This window comes from Delphinapterus leucas, chromosome 19, assembly GCF_059928025.1.
Source record: "Delphinapterus leucas isolate spDelLeu-1000000601 "Yukka" chromosome 19, BTC_Dleu_Yukka2, whole genome shotgun sequence".
Lineage (NCBI taxonomy): Eukaryota > Metazoa > Chordata > Mammalia > Artiodactyla > Monodontidae > Delphinapterus > Delphinapterus leucas.
In genome coordinates, this window is record NC_143147.1 from 20967840 (window position 1) to 20993998 (window position 26159).

At 53.3% G+C, this 26159-nt stretch overlaps 1 protein-coding gene across 2 annotated transcripts in view; it reads right to left on the reverse strand.

Annotated features, from left to right (window-relative positions):
• NXN (nucleoredoxin) overlaps positions 1–26159 on the reverse strand; it is a 141248-nt gene continuing 115089 nt past the window's right edge. Inside the window, exons 2-8 of one of the 2 annotated variants that reach the window (XM_022595774.3) lie at positions 24712–24829; positions 22986–23119; positions 22369–22469; positions 20647–20753; positions 8345–8524; positions 6428–6552; positions 2–3436 (exon numbers count right to left, since the gene is read on the reverse strand). In XM_022595774.3, coding sequence (XP_022451482.1) covers positions 3254–3436; positions 6428–6552; positions 8345–8524; positions 20647–20753; positions 22369–22469; positions 22986–23119; positions 24712–24829 — 948 coding nt within the window. In that variant the 3' untranslated portion in view covers positions 2–3253. Of the gene's footprint in view, positions 3437–6427; positions 6553–8344; positions 8525–20646; positions 20754–22368; positions 22470–22985; positions 23120–24711; positions 24830–26159 lie in introns of both variants that reach the window. The other variant, XM_022595775.3, reaches the window with a different exon arrangement.

Consider the following 26159-nt stretch of genomic DNA (forward strand, 5'->3'; position numbering starts at 1 on the left):
GCGCTCAGCTCCTGCTCCCAGCGGGCAAGGGACCTGGCTGAGGGGGAGGCGACAGTGAACAGAATGCTTGCGTGACTGGAGGCGCTGGACCAGCTACTCGCTCGGGCCCCTCCCAGGGCTGCCACTCCAAGCCCGCGGGCCTCTCCACGTGTACACGCACACGCGTGTGTAGTTCTCCTCCTCCGATGACCTCATTGGGTCCAGCTGCTCCGTTCCTGGACCACATTCTACTATGTCTGTCACTGCAGAATTCCGTTTGCTGCCCTGGAACAAGGCCGCAGGAGGAGAGAACAGCTTTTCAGTGGCTTTAATTAGGCAACAGGAAAAAACACAGTCTGGCTGAAAATTACCACTTGAAGCTTGGCTGATGCCAGAAAAGCAGAACAGGCTCCCTGCGCTTGGATGAGTGAGAGTCATTGATTGCGAGGACACACTTGGAGCGGGGGTAGCAGGCAGCCCCCTCACTTCTGGAAAAGAAGCTGATTCTCAGTCGCCCTCTGGCCTTTACACCTGCCCGCTGTACATGCCAACCCCACACACATACTTTTTTTCTTAAGCAGATCTTTATTGTTGGGGACAGGTAAAAAAAAAAAAAAAAATCTCATCTCTGTTGTGAAAATGGGTAGAATCGGATCTGGAAGTCATTGTGGTGAACACAGATCTGGAACCCCAGGGTGGCATTTTTACAGCCACCATCCTGCCTCATCAACCTGCAGGACATGGTTTCCCTTGCTGCTGGCGGAAGACCTTGAGTATGTCACAGCTGGTGGTTTAACCTGCTTCCGATCAGCGACAAGATAGTTTGGAGCTGCTTAGTGGGAATTAAGATGCCACCCACTTCGTCTGCTTCAACAACATTTAAGATCTCTCGCACTATAGAGACCGGGATTTTTCACTGGTGAGGTGATCCTCCCCCAGCATTTTTCCCCCAAAGTTGCCACCGTATAAACCAAAAGCACCTTTTTGGCAAACCTTCCCATTGATCTTAACCTCCACACCCCCCTCCAGAAGGGGAATTCTGGTGTCAAGGGTCCAGTTGACATTAGTGGCAAGTAGTTTAGTCAGCCCTGTGTGGACCGTAGAAGGATCAAAAATGACCTAATTTTTCTGCTGCAGTGACTTGCGAGGACGACTCCTCAACTGGACTTTGTTTCTTTTGCCCCAGAAGGTTAAGTAGTTGCTAAGAGAGACCACCTTTGTTCCAAGGCCACCATGGTACAGGGCACAGACAGAAATCCCGACCATCCTCCAAGTGAGGGTGACCTCCCCTCTTCCCCACACACCCCGCCCCCCAGGGAGACACTGGCAGGGCTCCCAGAGCAGCCCCTAGCCCTAGGACGGAGCTAGGTTTGAGAGTCTCCAACTACTGCCCCATTCTTCACAGGAGGACCCGTGCTGGGCTCCTTGTGTTTCTCCAACTGGCCTTCTCAGGCTTCTGAGCACGTGTTCCCGTGAAGGGGGGGAATGAACACGTGTCCACAAGGATGTCTGTAATCTGAGACTCCGCCCCCTGCAACAGCAAGTCAAACTCGGAGAGGTGGTGGCCAGAGCTCCAGCGGGGGATCTGCCTCTGACGCTCTAATCCAAACGAGAATCCCGGCTTCCAGAGGATTCGACAGATGACCACGTTAGGGCTTGGTTCTCAAAAATTCTGAAACATAGCTGCCAAATATCCGGTGAAAGTCAAGAGGATCTTGTGTGTTCCCCCCCCCGCCCCCTGCCACTGGCCACCCCATGGAGTACAGCACAAGCCAAAAGATTTTTGTTATGAAGGACAGGAATGGCCAAGTGGTTGATAACGTCCAGAGATGCCTGTTTTATTTCTTACTAGGTGACTGCATTTCAGGCTGGTAACAGTAACAGTCTAATTACCAACTAAATTTGTACCTCTGAACTACAAATCAGCAATCCCACTCAGCAAGGAGCAACATGTCAACAGCTAATTGGAGGGGGCTGGGTTTTCCAAATAAATGGTCTTGATTGGCTGTGAGTGGAGCCAGGGGTGAGGCCTGAGATTATTTTAAAGGCCCTGACTTCTGACTTGAGATAGGCTGAAACCCTGTGAGGCCCTAGGCAAAGCCTTCCATCCCAAATCCTAAGAGCACAGCTGTTAGCTTCCTTTCTGTGGTCAGTTCAGCCCAAACAAGGAGCTGAGCTGGGCCCGGCAGAGCGGACCCAGGGCCTACTCTTAGCTGACCTGTCTTTGGCCTGCACTCCCACCTCAGGGCACAGCCCTTTCTGTAGGTTCTTAGGAAAAAGCTAGGCTTCTGGTAATTTTTTTGTCTCTTTTAAGTTCTGCTTTGAGAAGAAAAGGGAATGCAGGGGTAACCAAGGGTGGGCAAGGGCACCTCAGCAGAGCTCCAGCGGCCCCAGGCCCAGAGCCGGGCTGAGTCAGGTCTGAGCTGGTGAGTGGTGCTCCTCCGGGAACACAGGACCACCGTGTCTTCTTGGGAAGATGTCCAAGGGGGAGAACTTAGTAACAACATTCCAAGATTGTAGGGGCTGTTCATCTGAGACGGTAGAAACTGGGAGAAGGTCAAGATCAAGGAAGAAAGAGCTAGAAGGAAGGAATGAGCAGCTCCTTCTTATCACATGGGAGGCGCTCCATCAAAGTAAGCAATTAGTACGTGAATCATTACCATAGCTACTCTCTTCCTCACCAGAAAAGAACACAAACCTCCTTTGAGGGCTGGAGAGCCCCTGCCCAAGAACCGGCTGACAAGCTGGTGTTTTTCCCTCAGACCAAGGCAGACCAAGTCACTTAGGAAAGGACGTCCTCGCCAGCAGCTCTGCACGGGGCCTCTGCGGCTGCCGCCCTCTCCCTGCTCCACCCGCCGCGGGTGCACCTCTGAACCCTCGGGCTCTGCACGTACGTGCCGGCACCTAAGGCAGAGCCAGAGCACCGATGCTCTGTCCCTTGGTGCCCACTTGACAGAAGAACACCCTGGCAAATACCTCACCAAGAGCTAGGGACCAAGAGAACGCTGCAGTCCCAGTTCGGGCCGGGTTATGCCAGCCCCGCGAATCCCAAGCAGAGTCTCCAAACACGGAGGTTCTTCTGCTGCTGGAGAGGATGCGCACCCTAGGGTGCTAGCTGAGGAGTTAATGCAGAAAACAAGGCACCACAGAGAGGTTGGACACTTGGGTTGTGTGATTCGGGACACCCTGGAAAAGTCCAAGGGTGGAGGGAAGGGCAGGGGAGGGGGAGGAGAAGAATGCGTTTTAAATAACATCCGGGGAAGCCGGAGCCCGACTAGATGGGCTCTGGTTTGAGCTTTTCTGCTAGGAAGTCATTCACAAAGGCCTCCACAATGGCAGGGGTGATCTCCTCCACGTCCATCACGTACTTGGCCCGGGCTGACATGTCCAGAATGGTGAGCAAAGGGGCAGCCTCGGGCAGGTTGGTGTAATCTCGCAGGGAGTCGGTCATGTCATCCTGGAAGTCACCGGAGGGAAAAAAAACCAGTAAGTTTCCAAGAAAGAGGGTAGAGAGTCCCCTGGGCCTGGACTCCCCAGATGGCCTAGGGATGGAGCCACCACATCATCCTGGAGCGAGGCCGGCCTCCAGGAAAGATGGGCTCTCAGAACGGGGAGCAGGGTACCCTGCCCTGCCAGGGGGAGGGGCAGCCTGGTTCATAAAATTCTCTCTCTGCATCACCCCAAACCCCAGGCAAGCCATCTTTTCTTATTAGCATGAAAGCAGCTTTAACTTGTGAAAATGGGATGTCCTTTGATTACTTACTTTTGCAACCAACCCTCAATTACCTGCAGCCCCACTGTGGGCCCAGGCCAATCTGGACTTCAACTTCAGAATGTTTTTAAGAAAACAGCCCACTGCCCCCAGCCCCACAGCTGCAGCAGGGGCAGGAGTTACACCGCCAGTTCAGAAGCCGGGGCCCCTGAAGTGCTACTGAAGTTTACACGGGTCGCTGTATTTATCATATGTTCCCAGTGACTGCCCTGAGGAATTTCCCTAGTATCAGATGTAGCTTTAAAGTATAAAGGCAAAGAGAAATCCAAAGACAAGGAGAAAGATTTGTAAGGGAGCAACCACCTGAGATTACCTTTCACGCTGCTGATACAGGAAATGGGCTGTCTATACCCATCCCCAGGTTGTCTTACCATAAAATGTGCAAAATTCTCCACTGAATGAAAAGCCCTGAGTCGCCCTGCGGAAAAAGGACTCAGGGTATTCCTGGCCTTAAATGCGGGTGAGCAAGAGGCTCACCGGGCTCTGAGGCAAGAAACATTTCTTTCTGAAAGGGCAGTTCTTTAGGAAAGATGGTTAGTTATTGTCTTTCTTTCCCCCACCCTATAAAGAGCACGCACTTCCCAGCAATGCCGGGTGATTCAGCATCTCTGGCAGCATTCACCCAACTCAGGACCTCCATCTGGGTTAATAAACAATCTTCCCGATAAACACAGGGGAGACACCTGGACAAATACTATACATCCAATTCCCGTTAGGAGGCCAAGCCAGAGCCCGCTGCCCCCCAACCCCTTCACTTTCCCTGGAGCAAACACGGGGAGATGAATTTTAACGTCTGTTAAGGCTTCAGAAGGGGCAACTTCTGCCTGCAGGAGAGGACAGGATCAAGACAAAGCCACGGCCTGCTCAGCCCTGGGGGATCGTGAAGGGCCTAAGTCCAGGGCTCAGAGGCCCCCAGTTGGTGCCTGATGTTCCTGCGCCCTGTGCTCCTTCCTAGCTGCCTTGCTTCCGAGGTCAGACCAAGAGAGCTGCCAAGGCCAGGAGCCCAGGTGCAGAGCAGAAGAAGGCCTGGTGGTGGGTGGGAGAGCTGGAGCAGCGGATGCCCCCGGGTCTCTGCCCAACCTCCTGGTCCAGGCTGGGCGGCCCGTCTGCCAGACCCACACGGACAGAGGGAGGGGGAGCACTGCTTCTGGAGTCACTCCTCATTTCACGTTCACTCCTCTCTGCCACCCACTTAATGCAGGACTTTGGCAGAAACTTCTCGGAGCCCAGGTCTCCTAAAACATGTGAAACGGATTCAATAATGGCTCACGTGGGGCTCCGCGAGCATGAGAGCCAGCCCACACGCACAGCCCGCCCAGGCGGGGCTCGGAGCCGTCTCACCCTCTCTGAGCCTCACCCTCCTCATCCGTGGGACGGTAAGGACGATGCTCCCTGCCCACTAGGTGAGGAGCACGTGGGTGGTCCAGGTGAGGCACCTCGCTCGGGCCTGGCCTATAGGAAACCTGCCATTGCTCCTTTTCAGCCACGTTTGTAACGCGGCCACCGGAGCCCTCCAGCCCTGCCCCCGCGCTGGCTCCGCCCTTTCTCCTCTGCGCCCATCTTTTTTCTCCGAGCCGTTCGAAAGGGGTTAGAGTTTAATACATTCAGAGCGGCTTCCATTTGTGCTTTGTGTGGAGCGGGCTGGGGACCCCCAAGGCAGAGCCCTGTGAACCTGCTTTGTTCCCTCCACCCCACGGCTGGGCAGGGTGACTTGAGCTGCCTTCCAGGGGCCCGCGGAGCAGGGGCGGCTACTGAGGTGATGAATGGGTGGTTCCGGGTGTCGCGCCGCCGCGGCATCCCCTGGGATCCAAACACAGCTTGAAATGAGCAGGGGCTCGGACCAACTGGAGGTACAGATGGGAGCAAGGAGGGCACGGGGGCTTCAAAACGTGTATCCGTCAGTAACTGGCTTAGGCCAGTGCCCGGGTGGGGGAAGGCAGCGGCACCTGTGCGGAGGGTGGCTCGGGGTGGGGACCGGGAAGACGTGGCTGCGACCATCTTGCAGATTCCACGTGTGCGGGACCCAGGCTCCCAGACCCCCGGGGGGCGGCCCAGCTTAAGGGCCTGCACTTCGTCCCTCCCCCTCCCCCTCTCCCGGTGGCGAGCCTTCTGCTCGGTCCAGCCCAGCCGAAGGCCCTCCAGGGACAGGCCTGGGGTGGGAGAGACAGGAATGCCAGGAACGTCAGCACTCTCCCCGGGCTGGAGGGGTAATTGCAGGTCGGAGTGGTGGTCGGATCCCCGCCGGCATCCCACGATGGCAAAAGGCCCCCTTGCGGGCCAGGGGAGGGGACTAACCAAGAAGACACTCTGTAAAGCATCAAGAGCTTGGTTTGGACCCAGCCCAGAGGAAGTAAGTGTTGATCGCGATCTTTGTGGCTCCCCAGCAGCCCGGGTGGGCGTAGCCTGGGTGCAAGGGGTGGGGGGGTGGGGGGGCTCTGTCATGGGAGGGCCTCCTGCGGCCCTGAGGCTGCTGTGTGTGAGAGGTGGCAAGAAGGAGGCGGCAGGGGCCAGAATTGGTTTTCCTTGACATCTTTTTATGCTACATTTGTTTGTGGAGCCTTCTGTAAGCACGGTCACCCCAGACCCCCTTCAGACATCCCCAAGGGCTGTTATCACCGGTGTTCTAAAAGCGGGCCGGCTGAGCCAGCCCCGGGGCCAGGCCACAGCAGCACTCACCTCCCCCGCCACAAAGAACAGAAGCGGTGCCTCCTCCTCTTTGGCTTTGTACTTGGCGATGATCTTCTCAGCTATGGGCTGGATCAGCTGCTTGGCCGCCTCAGACTCCCCGTCATCCTCAGAATCTGTGACAGGAGAGAGAAAGACACAAAGACGCACTGGCTTGTCAATCAAGATGGAGTGGTGCCTGGGTCCAGGGCCTGACTTGCCCATCTGAGCAGCCCCTGAAGGGAAGAGAAGCCTCCCCTGGGACACCAGCCTCGCCTCCTGGGTGCAGGAGCGTGTGTCCCCAGGCATAGGCCAGCTTGCTCACTGCTCTCACACACAGGCTGTCCTGAACCATGCCCCCAGGAAGAACCAAGTAGCGCTAATGCCCAGGCAAATGCAGTCCTGTTCACTGAGCTCTTCACAAACCCGCCTTGGAAGCTAAGCCTCCCCTAAGCCAGGACCTGAGGTCCCGGCAGGTTTTCCTCACAGTCACAGAATGAGATGCCGTGACCGCGGATCTCTGACTTCCTAATGGAAATGGCAGAACTGGTGGTGGTGGGTCAGGACTATGGTCTGATCAGCAGCTTTGGTGGCGGCTGGGAGGCACCAGGGCACTGGCAACTTCACAGCTGGCAGCGGGACTTGGCTGGGAAGGGACAGGCTGACTGCAGGGGAGAACCCCCAGCCGGGTTCCCAGAGCCTCCTCTGGGCATCTCTTGCCTCCAGTGAAACAGCAGCATGGGAGCAGCTCACTCCTGCTGAACCCTGAAACCCAGAGCAAGCGCAGACCGGGGGTAGGTGGAAACAGGTGCCCGCACAGGACCTTCACCCGGAAGTGCCACACCGCCCGGGAAGCCCAGTGCGCAGGCTCGGCCCCCCACACTCTAGATCCACAGTTAATTAGCTCTGTGATGCTGGGAACTCGCTTTGCCTCCCTGGGACCCTATTTTCACATCTGCAAATGGCCAGTGAGGTTCCCTACGGTCCCTCAGTTCAGAATTGCTTCCCAGGCCCCAGGATGTGGGCGTGTGAGCCTGCCCAGGAAAGCCCCAAGGTGAATGGTCCCCCAAGGCCAGCCCCTCCCAGGGCCTCTGCCCTCCAAGCGCAGGGCCAGCCTGCAAGTCAGTTTGCTTCAGGATTCCCTCAAGTCCGCATGTTGGCTCCCGCCTGGGGGCCCCCAAACCAGACTCCCAGAGAATGGGGGTCGGATGCTGCCTGCCTTCTCCAGCCCCCTCACCGTGGTGCGTATGGCAGCAGCTCAGCCATGATTCCGGTACCCATATTTACTTTAAGTTGGAACCAAGCAACGAGTCCCAAGGCAGAGGGCAAGGCGGACCTTGGCCAGCAGTTGCTCCGTTTGCAGAAGGAACCAGGGTCACCCTATGGGCCTGCAGGGAGCCCGGAGTGGGTGTTCTGTGTCCTCCTGCTGTCACCCACTGAAAGTCAGAGTGGGAGAGGCAGGGAGACTGAGGGGCTCTCAGCCCCGGAGATGCCGCCCGAGGCCGGGCCCTGCTCCAGCCACCCTGGGGCAGCTCCTCAGAGCACAGGTGAGCGGCAGCAGCAGCTGGGGACGAGCCTTGGCCTAAGGGGCCCAGCCCCCCACAGCTGCTGTGCTGCAGCCCGGCCCCCAACAATGGGTCTGTTCATCACGGGGCCGAGGGCTTCCTCCCGGGCTGACCTCTTCCTCCCAGCTGGCAGCCGGGAGCAGCTAGGAAGGAAAGCACAGCAGCAGCTCCCAGAACACCACCCCCCACAGGGGAGAACCACGAGTAAATCACTGGGGTCAGGAGCACGGCAGCCGCGGAGACAAAGGCCCAGGCCCTGCGTTGCTGGTGACAGAAAGAAGGTGTGGGGACAGACTTCCCAGACCCCCACCCAGTGAGCTCTGCCCATCCCGTCCCACCCTGGGGCTCCCGCTGAGCTTCATACCTACAAAAAGGACGAGGCAGGGGCCCTCGTTGAGCTGCACGGCGTTGGAGTCGGAGAGCTCCAGCACGGGCTTGGGGTGCCACGGGAAGCCCCTGCAGTCCTCATCGTTCAGCACCTCCACCCGCCCCTGCCGCGTGATCACCTCCCCCTGTGGGTCCAGCACAATGAGGGTGGGGATGCCTGCAAGAGAGGGCGCAAGATTGGCCACAGACCCACAGTCCACGGGACGGCCCCCTAGGACACAATTCAGCCAGAGAGCCCTGGGATGGAAGCTGGGCTCAGCCTCTGAAGAGCCAGGGAGCCCCCTGGGTTGGCAGGTAACATCTCCACGGGAGCCTAATAAGCAAGTCACTCCCCCGCCCCCCGCCTCCTGGTGAATGCGCTGAAGCTCCCACCTTAACCTACCGCCACGTAAAGATCAACAAGGCTGTGCGTTTCAGAACTCAGCACGGGGGCTTGGCACACAGAAGCAGAGAAGTCCTAGAGAGATCCCCAAGAAGCAGGAGCTGCTCCCATACCTGCAGGGAGTCTAAACCTCCTGAGGTGGTGCGAACACCCACTCCCCTGCAGTGCAGACCAGCACAGGTCAAGGGCAGGAGGGCCCCACCCGTGCAAGCACTGGGGGCCTGTGGCGGGGAGGAGCCTGGGACAGGGGCTGCCAGGGGCAGGACAGGAGGAGGACAGCTGGCCGCCATCTCCAGCCCTGCTGCTTGGGGAGGTTCCAGCATTCGCTCTGAGGGAGGCAGTCCCTGGAGGGAACATGCTGACGGCAGTGCTGTCGCCCTCATGTTAGAATCCTGGGCTGGGGTAAGAAACGCAACACAAAGCGCCCCGCAAACCACAGCCCGCCTCTAACCATAAAGCCTCCAGTGGAAAATCAGAGGAGATCCCTCCCGGGTTACAGTCGCATGTGGGTTTTCCACCTCCCTGTTCTTTGTACCCCATTCCCCGCTGCTTCTCCTCCAGCCACCACCCACAGAGGCAGACTCGGCCCTGCCCTTTGGGGACACTTGTCTCTCCACTGGCAGCTGGTCCCCTCCCCCCTTGCACCAACCAGCTGCCTCCCCTCTGGAGCTGACCGGAGCTTTAATTTTATATGGGCCAGGGAAAGCCAGAGCAATTTAATATTTATAGATTCCACAGCATTCAGTCGGTAATTTGCTCCACTGACATTTTACTTCACCACGGGGGGCGATGCTGAGGTACCAGAAGTACAGCCCTGGTGTTATGACCTGCATGGTGGCTGGGGCAGCGGGCATGCAGTGTCGTGAGCCTGTCTGAAAAAGGAAAAACGAGTCTATTATGTTCACACCTATTAGAAGGAGTGGCTTGGCATGTTGGGGAACAGGTCCAGAGAGAAACAGACTCTGGGGACTGCCTTTCCCACGACGCACAGCACATACAAACGCACGTGGCTGCAGCCAGCACACTCGGGCTTTCAGGATGCGCCCAGAGCTGTTGGGGCCTCCTGAGTTGTCTGGGTCTCCTGAGTTGTGTGTCAGAGTACAAGAGACTCGGGGCATTTCCAGCCTCATCCTCACAACGGCATGTCATCCCCCAGAGGCCTGGGGCTCACATCAGGTGTGTCCCCAACCCGGATCGGGCTGGGCTTGAGTCAGAAGCCTGAAGGGAGCCTGGGGATGGGGCCCACAACATGACAGTCTGGCCATCTGCAGACAAATGCCTCCCCAGCACCATGCCTCATCTCAAAAATGCCTTGGCCAAGTTCTTTAATCAGTTTCTGAAATTGGGCAATTTCAAGTGTTGGGCTAAACCAGGGCCTGCCCACTGCTATGATTAGACACTGCAGCAGGCCTGTTTGTAGCTCAGACATGGGATGCTGAGTTGGTCTGTGGAGGGCAAGTAGGCACAGAGGACGGACAGAGAAGGCAGGAGAAGTAAAATCCAAAGGCAAAGAAGCTCACTTCCTGGTTTGGTGCCTCGGTTTCTCCAAGTGACTACTCTAAGAGGCTTCTTTGTTACCACGGCTGCAGCCTCTCTCCAGTCATGGCTGGTGGGGACCAGGGCGGCAGGGCAGGGACACAGGCCCCCAGCTGGCCGCTGTGGAGTCCTCGCCAAGTCAACAGAGGAACAGCTCCCCTGGGCCCCCGGGTCTCCCCACTCCTCCCCCACAGCTACGTGAAAGCGAAGTCCCCCTTGTATTTGGTGCTTTGAGCCCAAGATGATGAGGTGCATGTGCCTGTGGAGTGTAAACAGAAAGTGACTCGGTACAATGACCACAGACTTCAACCAAGAGAAGCCCACTTCCGGCACACGGACAGAGAAAAAGAATCAACAAGCATCGGGCCAGGCCGCCTTCCCATCACTGGATCTTGGGTTAGCTTGGCCCCGGAGCCCTAAGTGTGTATGTTCCTCCAGAGACGAACCAGCGGGCGAGAAAAGGAAGCTTGCTCTCAGGGCATCTGCTCTGTGCTCCGCACAGGGCGTGGGACCTCACTCACTCCTGGAAGTACGATTATCCTCCTCCTGCAGATGTTCAAGTTGCCTGCCCAAGGTCGTCTGGCCAGTAAGTGGCCACGGTGGGACAGGAAGCCTGGTCTGCCTGCTGGAAAAGCTGCTGCTCCTTCTACCAGGCCGGCCACTGGCGGGAGCTCTCACAGCCCCGGGCTGGGGACTCTCATCCCCAAGGAGGAGCTGGGCAGGGCGGGCCCTGCATCCGCACTCTGTGCACCACCCACCTCCCTCTTCTCTGAGGCTTTGGGGAAGGAGGCTGAGATACGGTCACCTCTCCCCTTTCTCCCCTGCCCCCCGCCCCATCAGGCCTTTCCTGCTCCCCCCTCCCTTGAAGCAGGTTCCCCGAAGCAGAGACTTCTAAGGAGAAAATAGGGCAGAGCCTCTTACGGGAAACTTAAAGGGAATGGAAAATTTCTAATCAATGCCTTTGTACGGAATAACTACCACCCCAGCAAGGGGCTCGCTTCCCTGACGGGAATGAAAAGGGAGCAGTTCGCCTCTGCTTCTCTTGAACTTGTCGTTTCCCAGCTGGGATGGCTGGAACGGCTGGAGGGAGAGTACAGTAAGAATTCTAAGGAAGACCCAGGAAAGTCACTTAACTGCTCAGAGCCTCATTTCCATACCGTCAAATGGGGGTAGTGATAGTTTCCTGTCTTACTTGGGGGCTGGAAGTAAAATGACAAGTAGAAAATGCTTTCGAGCAGACCATCTGGCACACAGTAAGTACTCCGTAAATATTAGCTCTTATTATAAATAAGTTCTTCATTATTTTTTTTAATCATCCCTAAGTTGATCATTTGGCTCGCGAGAAGGGACAGAAGACTGGTGCCTTGCTCTCGTGAGATAAACAGAAACCTCCACGCTGGCTGGAGGGAGTTCGCTAAAGAAACAGAACACCGAGGCGACGTCAACACCACAGGGAGGGTTCCGGGGATGGTATAATGCTGCCACGTGTGCGGTTGGTGCTCTCTCGGTTGCACCACCCCAAGCTTAACCTCTGCGAGAAGAACACACACTCTGTGCTCCTAGAGAGGGCTTCAGCCCCAGGCCCCCGCCCAGGGGAGCTTGGGTGGACCACAGCAGTGCCTCAGAATCCCCTTCAGCATCTCCCCGAAAACCTAGAGAAGAAGGAACAAGGCCTAAGAAGCCGGCGCCACACTGTTTCCTCCTGGGAGGAGCCGATTTGTGAGTATTTAAAACCATCTCAAAGCCACGTGCCGGGCTTCCCTGGTGGCGCAGTGGTTAAGTATCCACCTGCCAATGAAGGGGACACGGGTTCGAGCCCTGGTCCGGGAAGATCCCACATGCCGCGGAGCAACTAAGCCCGTGCGTCACAACTACTGAGCCTGCGCTCTAGAGCCCACGAGCCACAACTACTGAGCCCATGCACCACAACTACTGAAGCCCGCACGCCTAGAGCCCGTGCTCCGCAACAAGAGAAGCCACCGCAATGAGAAGCCCGCGCACAGAGTAGCCCCTGCTCGCCACAACTAGAGAAAGCCCACGCACAGCAACGAAGACCCAACGCGGCCGAAAAAAAAAAAAAAAAGCCACGTGCATGGAGACTGTCCCACAGTTGCGTTTGGTTGCTTTCCTATCACCAAGGAAAGAGGGAGTTTCAAAGGAGGTGGTGGGTCTGGGGCAGCACCTGGGGGTGCGAGAGGACCTGGTCAGGGCCGTAACCCAACTTTGTTTCTCTGCTTCTAGATGGCAGTGTGATCGCAAAGATTGCTGGCAGTGGGGAAGAGAAAGGGGAGGAAAAGCAGACCCCAAGACAGGAAGAGTGGGTTAGGGCACGTGGCAGGGCAAGTGGTTACGTGATCACGGAAATAAATGGTCATCATGAACACTGTAGCAGTATGGAAATGTTTGTAATACATGGATGAGTTGAAAATGCAGAATACACAGTGCTATGTGTACAATTACAACTATGTAGAAATATGCTTGAAGACAGAGACCAAAAGGACTCAGAAAAGTGAAAACAGTTGTGCTAGGAAGGCAGGAATGTGGGTGAAATAGATACATATTTGAGTTTTGTTAAATGATATTATGATGAATGCACTAACATTAAATAAAAATCAAACAGGAACCGTAGGGCAGCAGGGGTGGGATGACAAATACAGACCACGCCTTGGCAACATCAACCCCAGTTCATCACATCCCTCTTTTCCTCCCCCTCCTTCTCCCTCAAACCTTCCCCTACTGGGAGAGTTAAGGAAAGGAAGAAGGCAGCTGGTTTGAGTGGTGAAGCTCAGAGAAACCCAAAGGAAGTCAAAGGGATGAGTCTGGGCCCACTTGAACTCGGCCAGAAGGCCCGCGTCAGGAGGCACAAAGAAGACTTTTCTTTTTTGACCATGCCACGTGGCATGCGGCAATCTTAGTTCCCGGACCAGGGATTGAACCCGAGCCCCCTGCAGTGGAAGCTCAGAGTCTTAACCACTGGACCGCCAGGAAGTCCCAAAGAAGACATTTAAAATGGCAGCGTTCTTGTAATACAGAAAAGCCAGAAATGACCAAGTATCCACTAACAGTGGAACTGATAAACAGGCTGTGGTACAACAAAGCACTTCACGGCACTGAAATAAACCAGATGTAAATATCAACAGGGATAAATCTCAAAAACATAATGTTTAGTGAGCAAGGCAAGCTGCATTATGATATTACAGCATGTCAGCACTTAAGTACACTTCTAAAAACACACCCAGCACGACTATACATTACTCATGGATTCAGGACGCAGTGAACATCTGAAGACAGATGAGGGATATTCACAATGAATGGATGACAGTGTCACCGCCCTCCCCCACTGGGGAGAAAGAAGGGGCAAGGCTCCACCGAGGAGTAAAGGGAACCCCACTTGGTCTGTGTTTAATGCTCCCATTCGTTGATAAATACCTCAGGCAAAGATGTCAGTTCTAGGTGGTGGCCACATGGGTGTTTGTTACATTATTCTTTGTCCTTTCCTGTTTTTCCTTTTTTTATGTTTTCAGAATGAAACAAGACGAGCAGAGAAGAGCACTGAGGCTGCTCTGTAGGCCCCAAGACAGCCCCCAGCCGCCCTCCCCAGGCCCAGGGGGCCAGCTCCACAGAGCCTGCGCCAGCCCTTTCAATACTGAGATTTGCCTACAAAAAACACCAGCGTGGGCCCCTCACCCTCTACTCATTGAAAAGCACAATGGCTGAATGTTTCGTTTCTATAGAAAATAAAGACACTCTGCCTCAAGTCCATTTTGTGAAAGGGGCAGGGAAGAGGGCAAAGGAAGGGAAAGAGAGAGGAGAAGGGCGGGAAATGGATGAGAAAGGCAGGGAAAGGGGAAAAGGAGAAGAAAAAGCCAGAGGATAAGGCTAAGGAATAAGAGGGCAACAGAGAAACAGAAGATAAATAGATCCTGGGAGAGAGACGGGCCTCACACAACTGCCTCCCGGTCTTCCCTGCTGCTCTCCTGGTGGCAGGGCCTCCGTCCACCCTGGGCCCTGTCGCTGGCCCCAGAGGCGGGGGCGGGGGTGGGGAGGAGAGGAACAAAGCCAGTGAGGGCCTCTAACCCAGGAGAGAAGGGGCTCGGAGCCTCCCTGCGCAGAACATGGTATCCTCCAACAGCCAGCATTACAGAATTGCTAATGGATCTGCCTTTTGCCAAGTGCGTCTAAACCCTTTCCTTAGAAAGGCATTTGTCAGCAGCTTATAGGGCTACGAATTCCCCAGTCTGCACAAAGTGCTGGGAGGAGGGAGGCCAACCCAGCTACTCCCCAAGGCAAAGGAAGTGGATGGAGGCCACATGCCAGGCTTTGGTGAACTCAAGCGGCCCCATGAAGACTGCTAGCTAACACGGCCCGGGCTCAGGCCAGAGCACCCGAGGGACCAGCAACCAGCCTGGGAGCAGATGCCTCCTCAGGGCCTGCAGCAGGTCCTGCCATCTCTGAAAGGGGTGACTGGAGGGCACAGCCTCAAGACCCAGACTCTCCCACCACCATCTGGATGGACACCTGAACGAAGGGGCAGCATCTTATGCGAGGCCTCCTCGGGATGCTGGAAGATACTCAGAATCCGGGGGCGCTCTGAGCCCAGCTCCCAAGATGCTCAGAGGATTCCAGGTTCTTCTGCACTGCCCATTTTCACCCAAGCCTGTCCAGGTGACACAGAGCGGCTCTGCCCTCATGGGCCTCAATATGGTCTGATGAAGTCATTTGCGCGCTATAAGGCCCAAAGACAGGCCAGGTGGAGGTGGCTCAGCTTGGGTGCGGGCAGGGGAAGGTACCTCATACTGCTCTGTGAAAGCACCCTCATCAAAACATTCAGGAGGAGACAGAAAGTGGGGTGAGAAACCGGGACACAGAGTCAAGCAGGGAGCAAGAGCTCTCCCAGATAGAGCGCTGCGGGATTTGCAGAAGACCAGACAGTCGCTGGAACCCTCCACTGACTCTGCATATGTATGGAGTGTATGTACGTGCACATTGTGATACTGTAACATAATGAGGCGTATATATTTGGCCTTCATCTCCAGCTCCTGGCACAGAGCTCCTAAAACCCCTATAATTTCCTGAATGATTGGGGTGATAGGAACATCTTTTGTTATCATATTTGGTCTTAGTCCCAGATCCTGACACAAGAGCTTCCAAGACTGTTGGAATGGAAGTGGTAAGAGTGAGTGTCTTTTTGGATGCTTGTGAGATGACGGGTCTAGGTCACCAGAGAGACGTGGTTAGAAGGTTGGAACATTCAGCTCCACGCCCTTGACCTCAAGAGCTGGGGAAGGGAGAAGGGCTGGAGGTTGAGTTAATCACCAATGGCCAATGATTTAACCACTCATGCCTACATAGTGAAACCTCCATAAAGGCCCCAAAATGATGGGGTTCAGAGAGCTTCCAGGTTGGTGAACATGTGGAGGTGCTGGGAGGGCAGTGCACCTGGAGAGGACATGGGAGCTCTATTTGAGCAAGAAAAAAGAAAGGGGATGGAGAGACACACAGACATTCTGAGTTACAGACCTGATGCTGTAAAACATGCTGCATGGTGGAGAGGAGGGAGACTGAGGGAATTCAGGAGAGCCAGCCATACGCCCACTAAAGCGGGTCTGCTGAGGAGACACTCACCCAGGGGAGGAATCTGGGCCATGGGAGATGCCGACAGGGAGGAAAGTGATGGCCCCGGGACCTCGGAACCCCGCCCCCTTGAACAGGCTGTGGATTTTCTCTACCTTATATTTTGGTAGTCAAACGCAGTGGGATGCTGACTGGTAAGATCAATGGAAATGCTGCCAAAGAACTTACTAACAACTAATGCACCGGGGAACCCAAAAACTGCCATGAAGCTGAAGTACCCTGTGAGGCTGGAAGGAGGCAGAGGCCGCCTGGGCCACCTGCTCTAGAGCCCAAGGGAGCAGCCTCCCTCTCTCTCCCCACAGGTAGGCCTGTCGTGAGCCACAGCCTGAGGTCTGGCTACAGTGGGAGCTCAGTGAGTCCATCAGAAGTATCAGAGGGTAACATGCCTCTGGGATTTCTCTTCCAGTCTAGCTTACATGTCACTACTGCACTGATCCCCCCTTAATCAAATTTTTCAAAAAGCTCTAAAGCCCAAAGCGCCAAGTTCAAGGACCACAGCCTGGTGCTCAAGGCCTTCTGTGATGTGGCATCACCAGCCTTATTACCCAGTCTGCCCTACAGTACACCATGGACATCCTACTCTGGCCTTTGCCCTGGAATGTCTCAAACCCTCTACCTAAATCCCATCCATTCTGTAAGGCCCTGCTCTAGAGTCACCTCCTCCAGGAAGCCTTCTGGGCTCAAGAGCTCCAAGCCGGAGTCTCGCGTGAATTCAGACTATTCCACTGTCTGCCCTTCATTAAATGCTGCCTTGAAAAGGATCCTGTGTGGCTCTTCCACACTCTCGATTCACCGTGCTTTAGTGCATCTCTGGCTTCACAGGGCCAGAGGCGGACAGACAGATCAGGGTCAGCCGGCAATGTCTGACAGGCTGCTTGCAGGAATGACTCCTAAGGCTTAGCCAAAGGGGTCAGTGATCAAGTGAGCAGTTGGCAGAAAACACTGTGCCAGGGAGAGGACCCAAGAGTGAGGCAGCAGGAGGTAGAGAGCTGGGAAAGCAGGCTGGTCCAAGCTGAGGAGGGACTAGTACAGATGGCAGGGAGTGTACACCGTGGAGCCAGCAGACAAGGAGCAGCGGGACGGGCCAGGTGCAGGGCTGGGCTGCAGAGGACACTTGCCGGCCAGAGCTGGGTTCTTTTGTGTGGCTGCCCGGCCGCTGCTTGCCTGGGCACAGGGCCTCTCCAGATCAGCTTTCTGACTCTCAGCTGAGGGCTCCTTGAAGTCTGGGAACCACATATGTACTCATCCTCACACTGCCAGGCCTTAAGAGACTGAGCCAAATGGATGCACCTCTGAAAACTCTCCATTCTCTTCCTGCTCATTTGTGGTCACCCGCATCCTGGCTGTCTGGGCCACACCTAGCAACCAGGGCTCCTACTGCTGTAATATTTACATGTCGATAGCTGGAGAATCCACAAGGAGAGTTCCCTTCTCTGCTCTCTGAAGGCAGACAGAAAACAATCAGTTTAATTTTTTTTCCTTTTTTGTTTTTTTGGCCACACCATGCAGCATGCGGGATCTTAAGTTCCCCAACCAGGGATCGAACCCACACCGCCTAAAGTGCAAGTGCGGAGTCTTAACCACTGGACCGCCCGCCAGGGAAGTCCCACGATCAATTTAATTTTTTCGTGCCCTGCCAATGTCTGACAGAAGGGTACCTTCTAGCCTCAGCTGTGTGCCCAGAACTTGTGCGGAATCTTACAGGGTTTGTGATTTCTCCTTAGGAGATTGCTATTCTGTGCCTACCCCGCCAACAAGGGCCCCAAGAAGCATCTCACAGAGCACAGGGAGGGTAGAAACCCCCACCCTCAAACTGGCTCTGCATGATATAGACTGTCCTTTGGTAATTTATTACTTTCAGGTGACCTCAGGGCCTTAGCATCAACCACTAGAATATGACCTGCACCTCACTGGCCTCCACCCCCAAGAAAGGGCAACTCCCTTCCTCAGAGAGGAAAAGGCTGTGCTTCACTGAGGACATGTGTTTGGAAAGAAGATGCCTCCATATAGAGAGGCTGCCTGACTGAGCAGAGTGGCCAAGTGAAGCCCAGCACCCACTCTGCTTTCTGGGACAAATTCAGTCTTCTGAGCCCTTGTACAAAGTGACACCTATTTGACTAACACTTTTTAGTTCTTCAGAAGATATCATCCTACTGTAGTTATTTCCCAATGTAAATCCCATCTTGCCCACTCAAGGGCAGCACTGGGACACCCTTCTGGTTTCTTATTCCCCACCAAGCTCAGTGTACAGTATTGGTGGTTAGCTGGAGCTCAAGAAATAGAATCCCGTGCATTTAAATCTACTCCAGCTTTTTTCCAAAAAGGATTTGAGGCTGCTTAAAAAGTGCATGATATAATCCAATAAAAAATTGATGAAAACATCCCACTGAAAGGAAAACAAGGAAGGAAGAGAAAACCAAGCTAGGGTCAAGGGCACGCAGAGAAATGGTCAGCTTTGTAAAACTGCTAAAGGTGGCTACAAATTCAGCTCTGAGTTTTCTAGGGGCTACAGCAAGGAAAGAACTGTGGTCTGTGATGAAATCCAAAGTATACGAAAGATGAAAGAAAAAAACAAAAAACAAAAATGCACCTCCAACTGCAAAAGAAGTTCAGTTTTTGCTGGGTGCTAGAGGGTAATTTCCTGAACATAAATTCCTACAAGTGGGATTCTGAAATTAAAGGCTTTATAGATTTTTAAGGCCTCTGGTGTACACTGCCAATTTCTCTCCTTGAAACGTTGTCCTGATTTAGATTCCCACTAGCAGTCTGCTCTCTTTCCTATACTGGGGATTATCTTTTTTTGGCAAGTAGAGTTCTTTGCAAATGTGATAGACACAAATTCAGTGTTTTAATCGGTAAATCATGAATGAAAATTATTCTGAATATTTTTCTTATCCATTCTGACAATATGCATCAGGTGAATTGCCCACCTCATATCTTGTACATATTTTCAACTAAATTGTCTCTCTCTCTTTTTGGACTGGTATCTGGAAAGAGCTCTTTTTCTATGAAGGATATAGATCCTTTGCCACATGTGTTATTAATACTGTTAGTTGCCTTTCTGTTAGTAAGCTTTTTGACATCCAAAAGTTTATCTTTTTTAGGTTGTAAAATCAAATATTTCCCTTTTTTCCCCTAAGTCAGTCAGTTAAATATTAAGTGCCTACTCTGTATCCAACAGTGAAACTGCCCAGTTTTACTGAAAAAAGTTAGGTTAAGTAACTTGCTCAAGGTCAGTCAGCAGTAGAGGGGTAAACCCTCAGCAAATACTTGTTGAATGAATGAATAAGTGAACTGAGAGACATGAAGTTTTACTTATCCCCACCAAGTGGCAATTCAACCCTCTGTTTAGTACGACTGGCCTAGGATCATCACTTTTCTCAAGCAATACTGCTCCTACCCCAAGGCACACATGCTTTAAGGCTCTCTGCAAGCAGAGTGCTGGAAGGAAATACTCCTGGGCCATCTCCTTTAAATTAACCAACTTGGTACCCGTTTTTCTGGACCAGTAAACCATGTCATGTCTCTCCACTTCTGCTTGGAAAGAAAACTGCTTTCATCTTTTTTATTAGTAGGAGGCGTAAGGCTCCAAAATTCTCAAAGGATGAATAGACCTAGACTTAATGCCCAAAGTGTGGTCCCTGGACCAGCGGCAGTGGCATCGCCTGGGGGCTTTTGCTAGAAATGCAGGATCTCAGCCACACCCCAGAACCACTGAATCTGAATCTGCATTTTCGCAAGATCCCCAGGGAATTCTTATGCACATTTGAAACTGAGAATCACCAATTTTAAATGAAATATTAATTTTTTGAAACTAGCTCCTAACAAAGCCAAATGCTTACTCTAAATGGTGAAGAAAAAAGGTTAAAGAACCTGATGAGTTCCCCCACAAGCTGTGGAGTTGGGAGGGTAGATCTTGATTTGTCTTTTTTTTTCCACTTCCTATAAACCAAGACACTGAGAACTCAAATACTAGCTGTTATCTCTCTAGGGTTGACCAGGATCTGGTACCACTGATACAAAGACAATGAATTTAACTCTTAATAGGCCACCAAGAAAAAACCTGGCTGGGTGAAGGCTGGGAAGGAGGTATTCACATAATAAAGAATAAAAACACAGATTGTCTCACTAGTAATCATTATTTCTGAAAAACACCATGATTAGTACTTCAAGTCCAAGTTTTCAACACACTCAGGAAATCAATTTTCTTGCCTAAAAGGCAATACCCCCTCAGCCAGCCGTCACTATGACACTTCAGGAACGTGCGAAGTATGGGATTTGCATTATCCTATTAACGCTCCCAGCGACTCTTTGTGGCAGATATATCATCCAGTTTACAGATGAGGAAACCAAGGCTCAAGGAGCTTGAGTAACAGAACCAAAGGTCACCCTCAGGTCTGTTTGACAGAAAGAACCTTGGGATAGGGTTTTGGCCGAGTCATCGGGCAGGTGTTCTCCATAGCCCAACCACATTAGAACCCACTAGGCCAGATGGTGAGAAGTAGCTGTCTCACTGGGACAAGCATTTAAAAAAAAAAAAAAAAAATGGCTTTAATGAGGGATAATCTACATACCTTAAAATCCACCGCATCTTTTTAAGATGCTAAAGAATGTGAACATTCATGGAAATAAAGATGTTCTTTTCCCTCTAGAAGGAAAGCCAAAGAGGTGGTGAGCCCAGACAAGCGAGCAGGATTCCAAGGAACCCACGAGTCGGGCACACCTACCTTGGATTCCATACAGCCGGTTGAGGCGCGACCGCCGGGCCTCGTCGGTGTAGGGAACTGCGAGCCACGGCATCTCACTGAAGTACTGTTTGAATGAGTCCTCTGACCTACAGAGACACACACAGGGAGACAAAGCCCTATTACCCCACAAGGCACCACCACTGGGTCCTCCCCACCTTCCACCAAGTCGTGCCCAGGGCCCTACAGATGCCGGGGCTTCTAATCATCGTGCTGCTCGGACACCAGGCCAGAGGAGGACACTGTCCTACCCATTCCAGCGCACACCCCAAAGCAAAGCTCCACACAACAGGTGGACGCCAAACTGAAATGCCAGGCCATTTCAACATCCCGCTTCTCTGCACCCTACACATTCAGCTCACGCTTAACTTCTCCTTTTTCAACATTGACAGGTCTTACTTTTATGAGGAGTCTAGATGTTCAGATACCACATTCCCCGCAATGTTTGTTATCTGTGCACATAACAGTGATGCGTACAGGACACTTAACCAAGCATATACCTACGACTCCGTGTCTAAGAAACTCTAGGAGTGATAAATCTAATCAAGTGATAGAAAGCAGATCCGGGGATCTGTGGGGCTGGGATTTGGGGGTGAGGATTAACTGAGAAGAGGCACGAGGGATTCTTTTAATTGATGGGAATGTTCTACACCTTCACTGTGATGGTGACACGGGTACATACATTAGTGAAAATACATTGAACTGGACACCCAGAATGTATGAATTTCATTGTATGAAAATTGTACTTCAATAAAGTTGACTTTTTTATTATTTATTTATTTATTTTGGCTGCGCCACGGGGCTTGCAGGATCTTGGTTCCCTGACCAGGGATCAAACCCGCACCCTCAGTAGTGAAAGCGCGGAGTCCTAACCACTGGACCGCCAGGGAATTCCCAAGTTGATGTTGTTTAAGGCTTTAACAAAGTGACTCCTCCCTGTGGCATGCCTTCAGGCTTGCCGCACTCCATGCGGGGGGGTGGGGGTGGGGGGGTTGGGGGGCGCGGTGTAGTGGGGTGGGGCCCACGGGCCAATAAACTGAGGACAGCATCATGCAGACATCAAGGGTACGACAGTGGACACAAGGCCCTCCGTGTGTTGCCATCTCAGAGACCCTTCTGTGAACAGAATACCTGGTGGCTCAGTCTGAACTGGGGCTGGAGTTTTGAGATGAAGGAAGGTCACCGATGAGTAAAGCCGGCAAGAGGGCAAGAAACAGAGGAGACTGAGGCTAAAAGGCCCTGACGTACTCCAGGAAGAATGTCTGTTCTTGTTTTGAGGAGAGCCCCTAGAAAAAGCACGTGGCCAGAGCTACGAGAAATGACTGCAGAGCCCACTAGGGTAGGTGCCACATTCCATTAGTCTCCGGCTCTTTTCTTTCCATCCTCCCCCCTCCACATCCTTTCACCGCCATCCACAAAGCTGAACTAATCAGAAAAAAATGCGCGCTAATCTCAAATGCCCCAGGCCAGAATTGGGATGTCCCGTAATGATGACAGCGAGGACGGGTTTTTCTTGGCTCCCCTTCAGACAATTACGTGAGTAAATATGAAATGTATCTGTCCCTCCGATAATCATCCCTGATATGTCTTCCCTGATTCCCTATCCCCCAAGCTCTAAGCTTAAAGAGGCGAGATGTGTATGGCAAGAGACATCCACCTAGAGAAAAGGGGAGATGCACCGCCGCTCTCCCCAGCACGCGTTACCTGTCTGCACTAACAAAGATGATCTCGAATTTCTGGCCTGCCTCCTTGATCTTCCGGTAGGATTCCACCAGGACCCGGGTGAGGCTTCGGCAGGGTGGACACTGGAAAACATGAATGGGATCCTGCAGCCTCACGTCGCGCCTTCTCCTTCCCAATTCCCAGCCACCTGCCCGTAGAGGCCAGGTCAGCAACACCCAAGCAGGATTCGGATCGTGTTTCCAGTTTATGGAAGAGGCAGGAACAAACGTGCCTCTCGTGACGGCGTGTATCCAGCACAGGCCCTGCCCCATCCACGTGGGTGCCAGCGGGCAGCAGTTAAAACGGGCTCCCGCGGGGCCCGTGAGGAGCCTCGTCAGAATGGGTTAGGAGGACTCCTCTTTTTATTTATTTATGTTTTCGGGGGAAGGACGACCCTTTTAGGCCAGTCCAAAGAAGTCGTTTTCTTGCCGCTAACATCATTCATGACAGTAAGCGCTGGCGGCATGCCAGCAATGCATCGGGCACAGGAGAAGGCAAGGATGCCGGGAAGTGACACCTCCAGAAGCCAGCCCCAGCTGGGGCTCGTGGTGACATCACTGCTCCCTTCTGTCTGGACTAAAGAGGGACCAAACACTCACCCAGTGCGCAGAGAAATAGACTCCCACGTGAGACCCCTCCAGGCTGCTGCTCTCCAGGGACTGCCCATCATTTCTAAGCAAGGGCCCTGCAATGACTTCCCTGAAGGGTTTAGGCCCCCAAGGGAATTCCAAACCTGAAACAGGCAACACATAGCGAGAATGTTAAGACTCTTCCTCGTGGCCTCTGACCCAAAAGGCCTCAGGGCTGCAGAGCATGACAACTTTATCACCAAACAGTATTTTTTAACATATCCATAGAATTCGCAGCTAAAGCAGGAATAAAAGCAGGACTCATCCACGGCAGAGCCCTACCTACCTTCAAGGCAATGGTTCCTGAACCTGGATGACCACAGGACCCATCTCCTGGGGGGCTTTTGAAAAGTACAGAAGCCCAGGTCACCCCCCACCCCCAGTCTCAGGATTCAGGGGCAAGGCCGAAGATGCATGTCCAAAACAAAGCAAAACGACTCCCCGAGTAATTGTGATGATGGGACAGTTGGGAAATCACTGCCTTGGGTATTAACTGTGAGTTTCTTCCGTTTCAACCCTGGACTCTCAGTGGCTCTCAACTCTGCATTTTAGAATCAGCTGGGGAACTGTAAAATTCCCCACCCCCAGAGATTCTGATTCAGCTGGTCTGGGTTGGGGCCCAGGGAACCAAGTGAGATGAGAATTTCAGTCTACTGAAAGGAAAGCGTAAAACCACTCAACCCAGATGGTCGACATTCTGGTGACACGTAAGCCCCAGGCAGGAAGAGCAAATGATATGCTCCCCCACTCAACAGAACAGCGTTTCCTCACAGGGTGGTCCAGGGACCACTGCCTCAAAATCGCCTGGGGCGGGTGGGGGATGGGAGGGAGAAAGAAGCACAGCCTGGCTGAAAAAGCAGGTGGCCAAGCCCACCCTGAAACAAATGGATCCAAAAATCTCTGGGGGTGGAGGCAGGGAAGCTGGGTTTTTAACAAGTTTCAGAGTGGAGTGTGTGTGTGAACCAGCCCTGGTTTTTACTGAGGACAATTCTTTGAAGCAGGTGAAATTTTTACTGGGAAAATTTGTGACCCGGGTTGAATCCTCCAATTGGATCAGTAAGTGAGGGACAGAAGATCTTGTAACGCTTCTATGACTTTTATGACTCCAGTGCACAGGGCTGGGGGGCGGGGGTTGAGAGAAGGAGAGAAACAGGCCCTGGACAGCCTCTGAGCAGGGTGATGAGAGCCACCCAGGCACAGCCAGCCACCCGGCCAGTCAGCAAGACCAAGGCTTAGGACTTGAGCAGCCCCAAGAACTGAGGGGCCCTCACCGCCAGGCCAGCAGAGCAATGCAGAGATTGCGACTTTGCTACGGTAAAATTTTAATGAGAAAAAACCCCGAAACCACACAGCCTGCCTCTGATTGTGAAGGTGAGAGCTGCCGTTGAAACAGCACTAGGAGTCGGAATCTGGGCTCAAGCCGCTTCTCAATGGCCTCCTCAGCCCTCAAAGCTAAACTTCCTTTTTCAGATTCCACCTCCGCTGGCCCACGAATTAAAGCCCCCACGAGGGACATTCTGATCTCCGTAAAAATCTTAACCACGACCTGGAGAATACTGTAATTTCATCAAGACAATATTCTCTAGCCAAATAAACCCACACTCATATATTTCCTTTATACACTCTCTACCAACAGGGAGGAGGGCAGGGCAGGGGGGTAGAGCAGGGAGTACGGGTGGACAAAGCAAGGTCTTACCCTCTGGGTCATCGCGGATCACCAGCAGCCCATTCCTGCACACGACCTTCCCGGTGGTGGCGTCTAAGAATATTAGTGATGGAATGTTGGAAATTCGATATTTGTTCCAAAGTTTAAGCTATAAGAAGAAAAGTAAAAGAAGGTGGTTAAATCCAAACCAGATTAATTGCAGAGTTCTTCGGAGCCTCCCGGGCCTCAGGGGTAGACAGGCTGGAAAACACGAAAGTACAGATTAAATGAATTACTGATTGAAAGCAGGGCTGGCTGGGCAAAAGGGGCAAGAGAAGCTACAATCCCACTTGTCCCTGCGGCCTGAGACAGTGGAGCGGACCCCAAGTCAGAGCCACACCCAGGCTCAAGTCGCAGCAGAGGCCGACAGAGAACCACACTCGCCCTGGGTGAGCTTTTCTCTCCTACCTCCCCCATGGGCACTGTCTCTAAGAAGCACAAACATGAAGATGGATCAGGCATCCTTCAGATACAGTCAGACCTCCACCAGGTGGCTAAGGCAGGAAGGGAGGCTTTTTATTGGTGCCTCTCCACCCTATCAGCAGGCAGGTGTTCGGCCGTGTCCCCTTGGCCCCAAGGGAGAAGGGACAAGGGCATTCAACAGATGACCACGAGTTAAAATCGGCCCCTCTCCCCACTTCACCAGGTCCATGCACCGAAATATCGGTAGTCGCTCTAAGTGTGTGCCACTCAGCCTGCAGACACTTGGGAAGCACGATCCCCAGCCAGCCCCAGCCCTCATTTCCCTGTGCCACTTAAAACAATCCCCAGTCCTTGGCAGGTTCCTGCAGTCAGCTGTGCCAGCTGTCAGAGGGCCAGGGTCTGAGAGCCGAGGCTGAGAAAGTGTGAAGGCGACGGCCCAGGGCTAGGAGCCGAGTGTGTGCTGGCTCCTTTGTAAGCTCCTGGCCGTCTGGGTGGTGCTGGTCAGGTGGGCTGCTGAGAGCTCTGGAACTGAACTGCCAAGGCCAGAAAGTGATGTAAAGAAATGAAATGTTGAACTACCAATGCACCTCCAGAAAAGAAAGAAACAAGGGGAGATTGCAGGATGGCCCACTGGTGATTCAGTTGTGAGCCTCCCTTCCGGGGGCCTGGGGCCCAGACAGGAGGGGCTGGTCCTGTGGGCACTGGTACAATAGGGTATGGAGGTGTCGAGGGAAACAGGCATCAGAAATCCAGCTGCATAAAGCAGAGGAAAAGGCATGGGTGGCTGTGATCATTGTTTTTAACTCAGTCCCAAGCAGCCAGGGAGTTGGGCAGTGTATCTGCCAAGAAATGTGAGGCCTACCCAGCCTATGGAGACCTGGGTCTTGGCAGGAAGGGTTGTGGGACCCCATCTCTAACTGGGTGGGCCCCCCTTAGTGCTGCATGTTTTTCCCAGTCTCACGTTTCCATTGGGCTCCCCAAACCGGCCAGGACCTCAGATCAAGGGTGACTCTGCC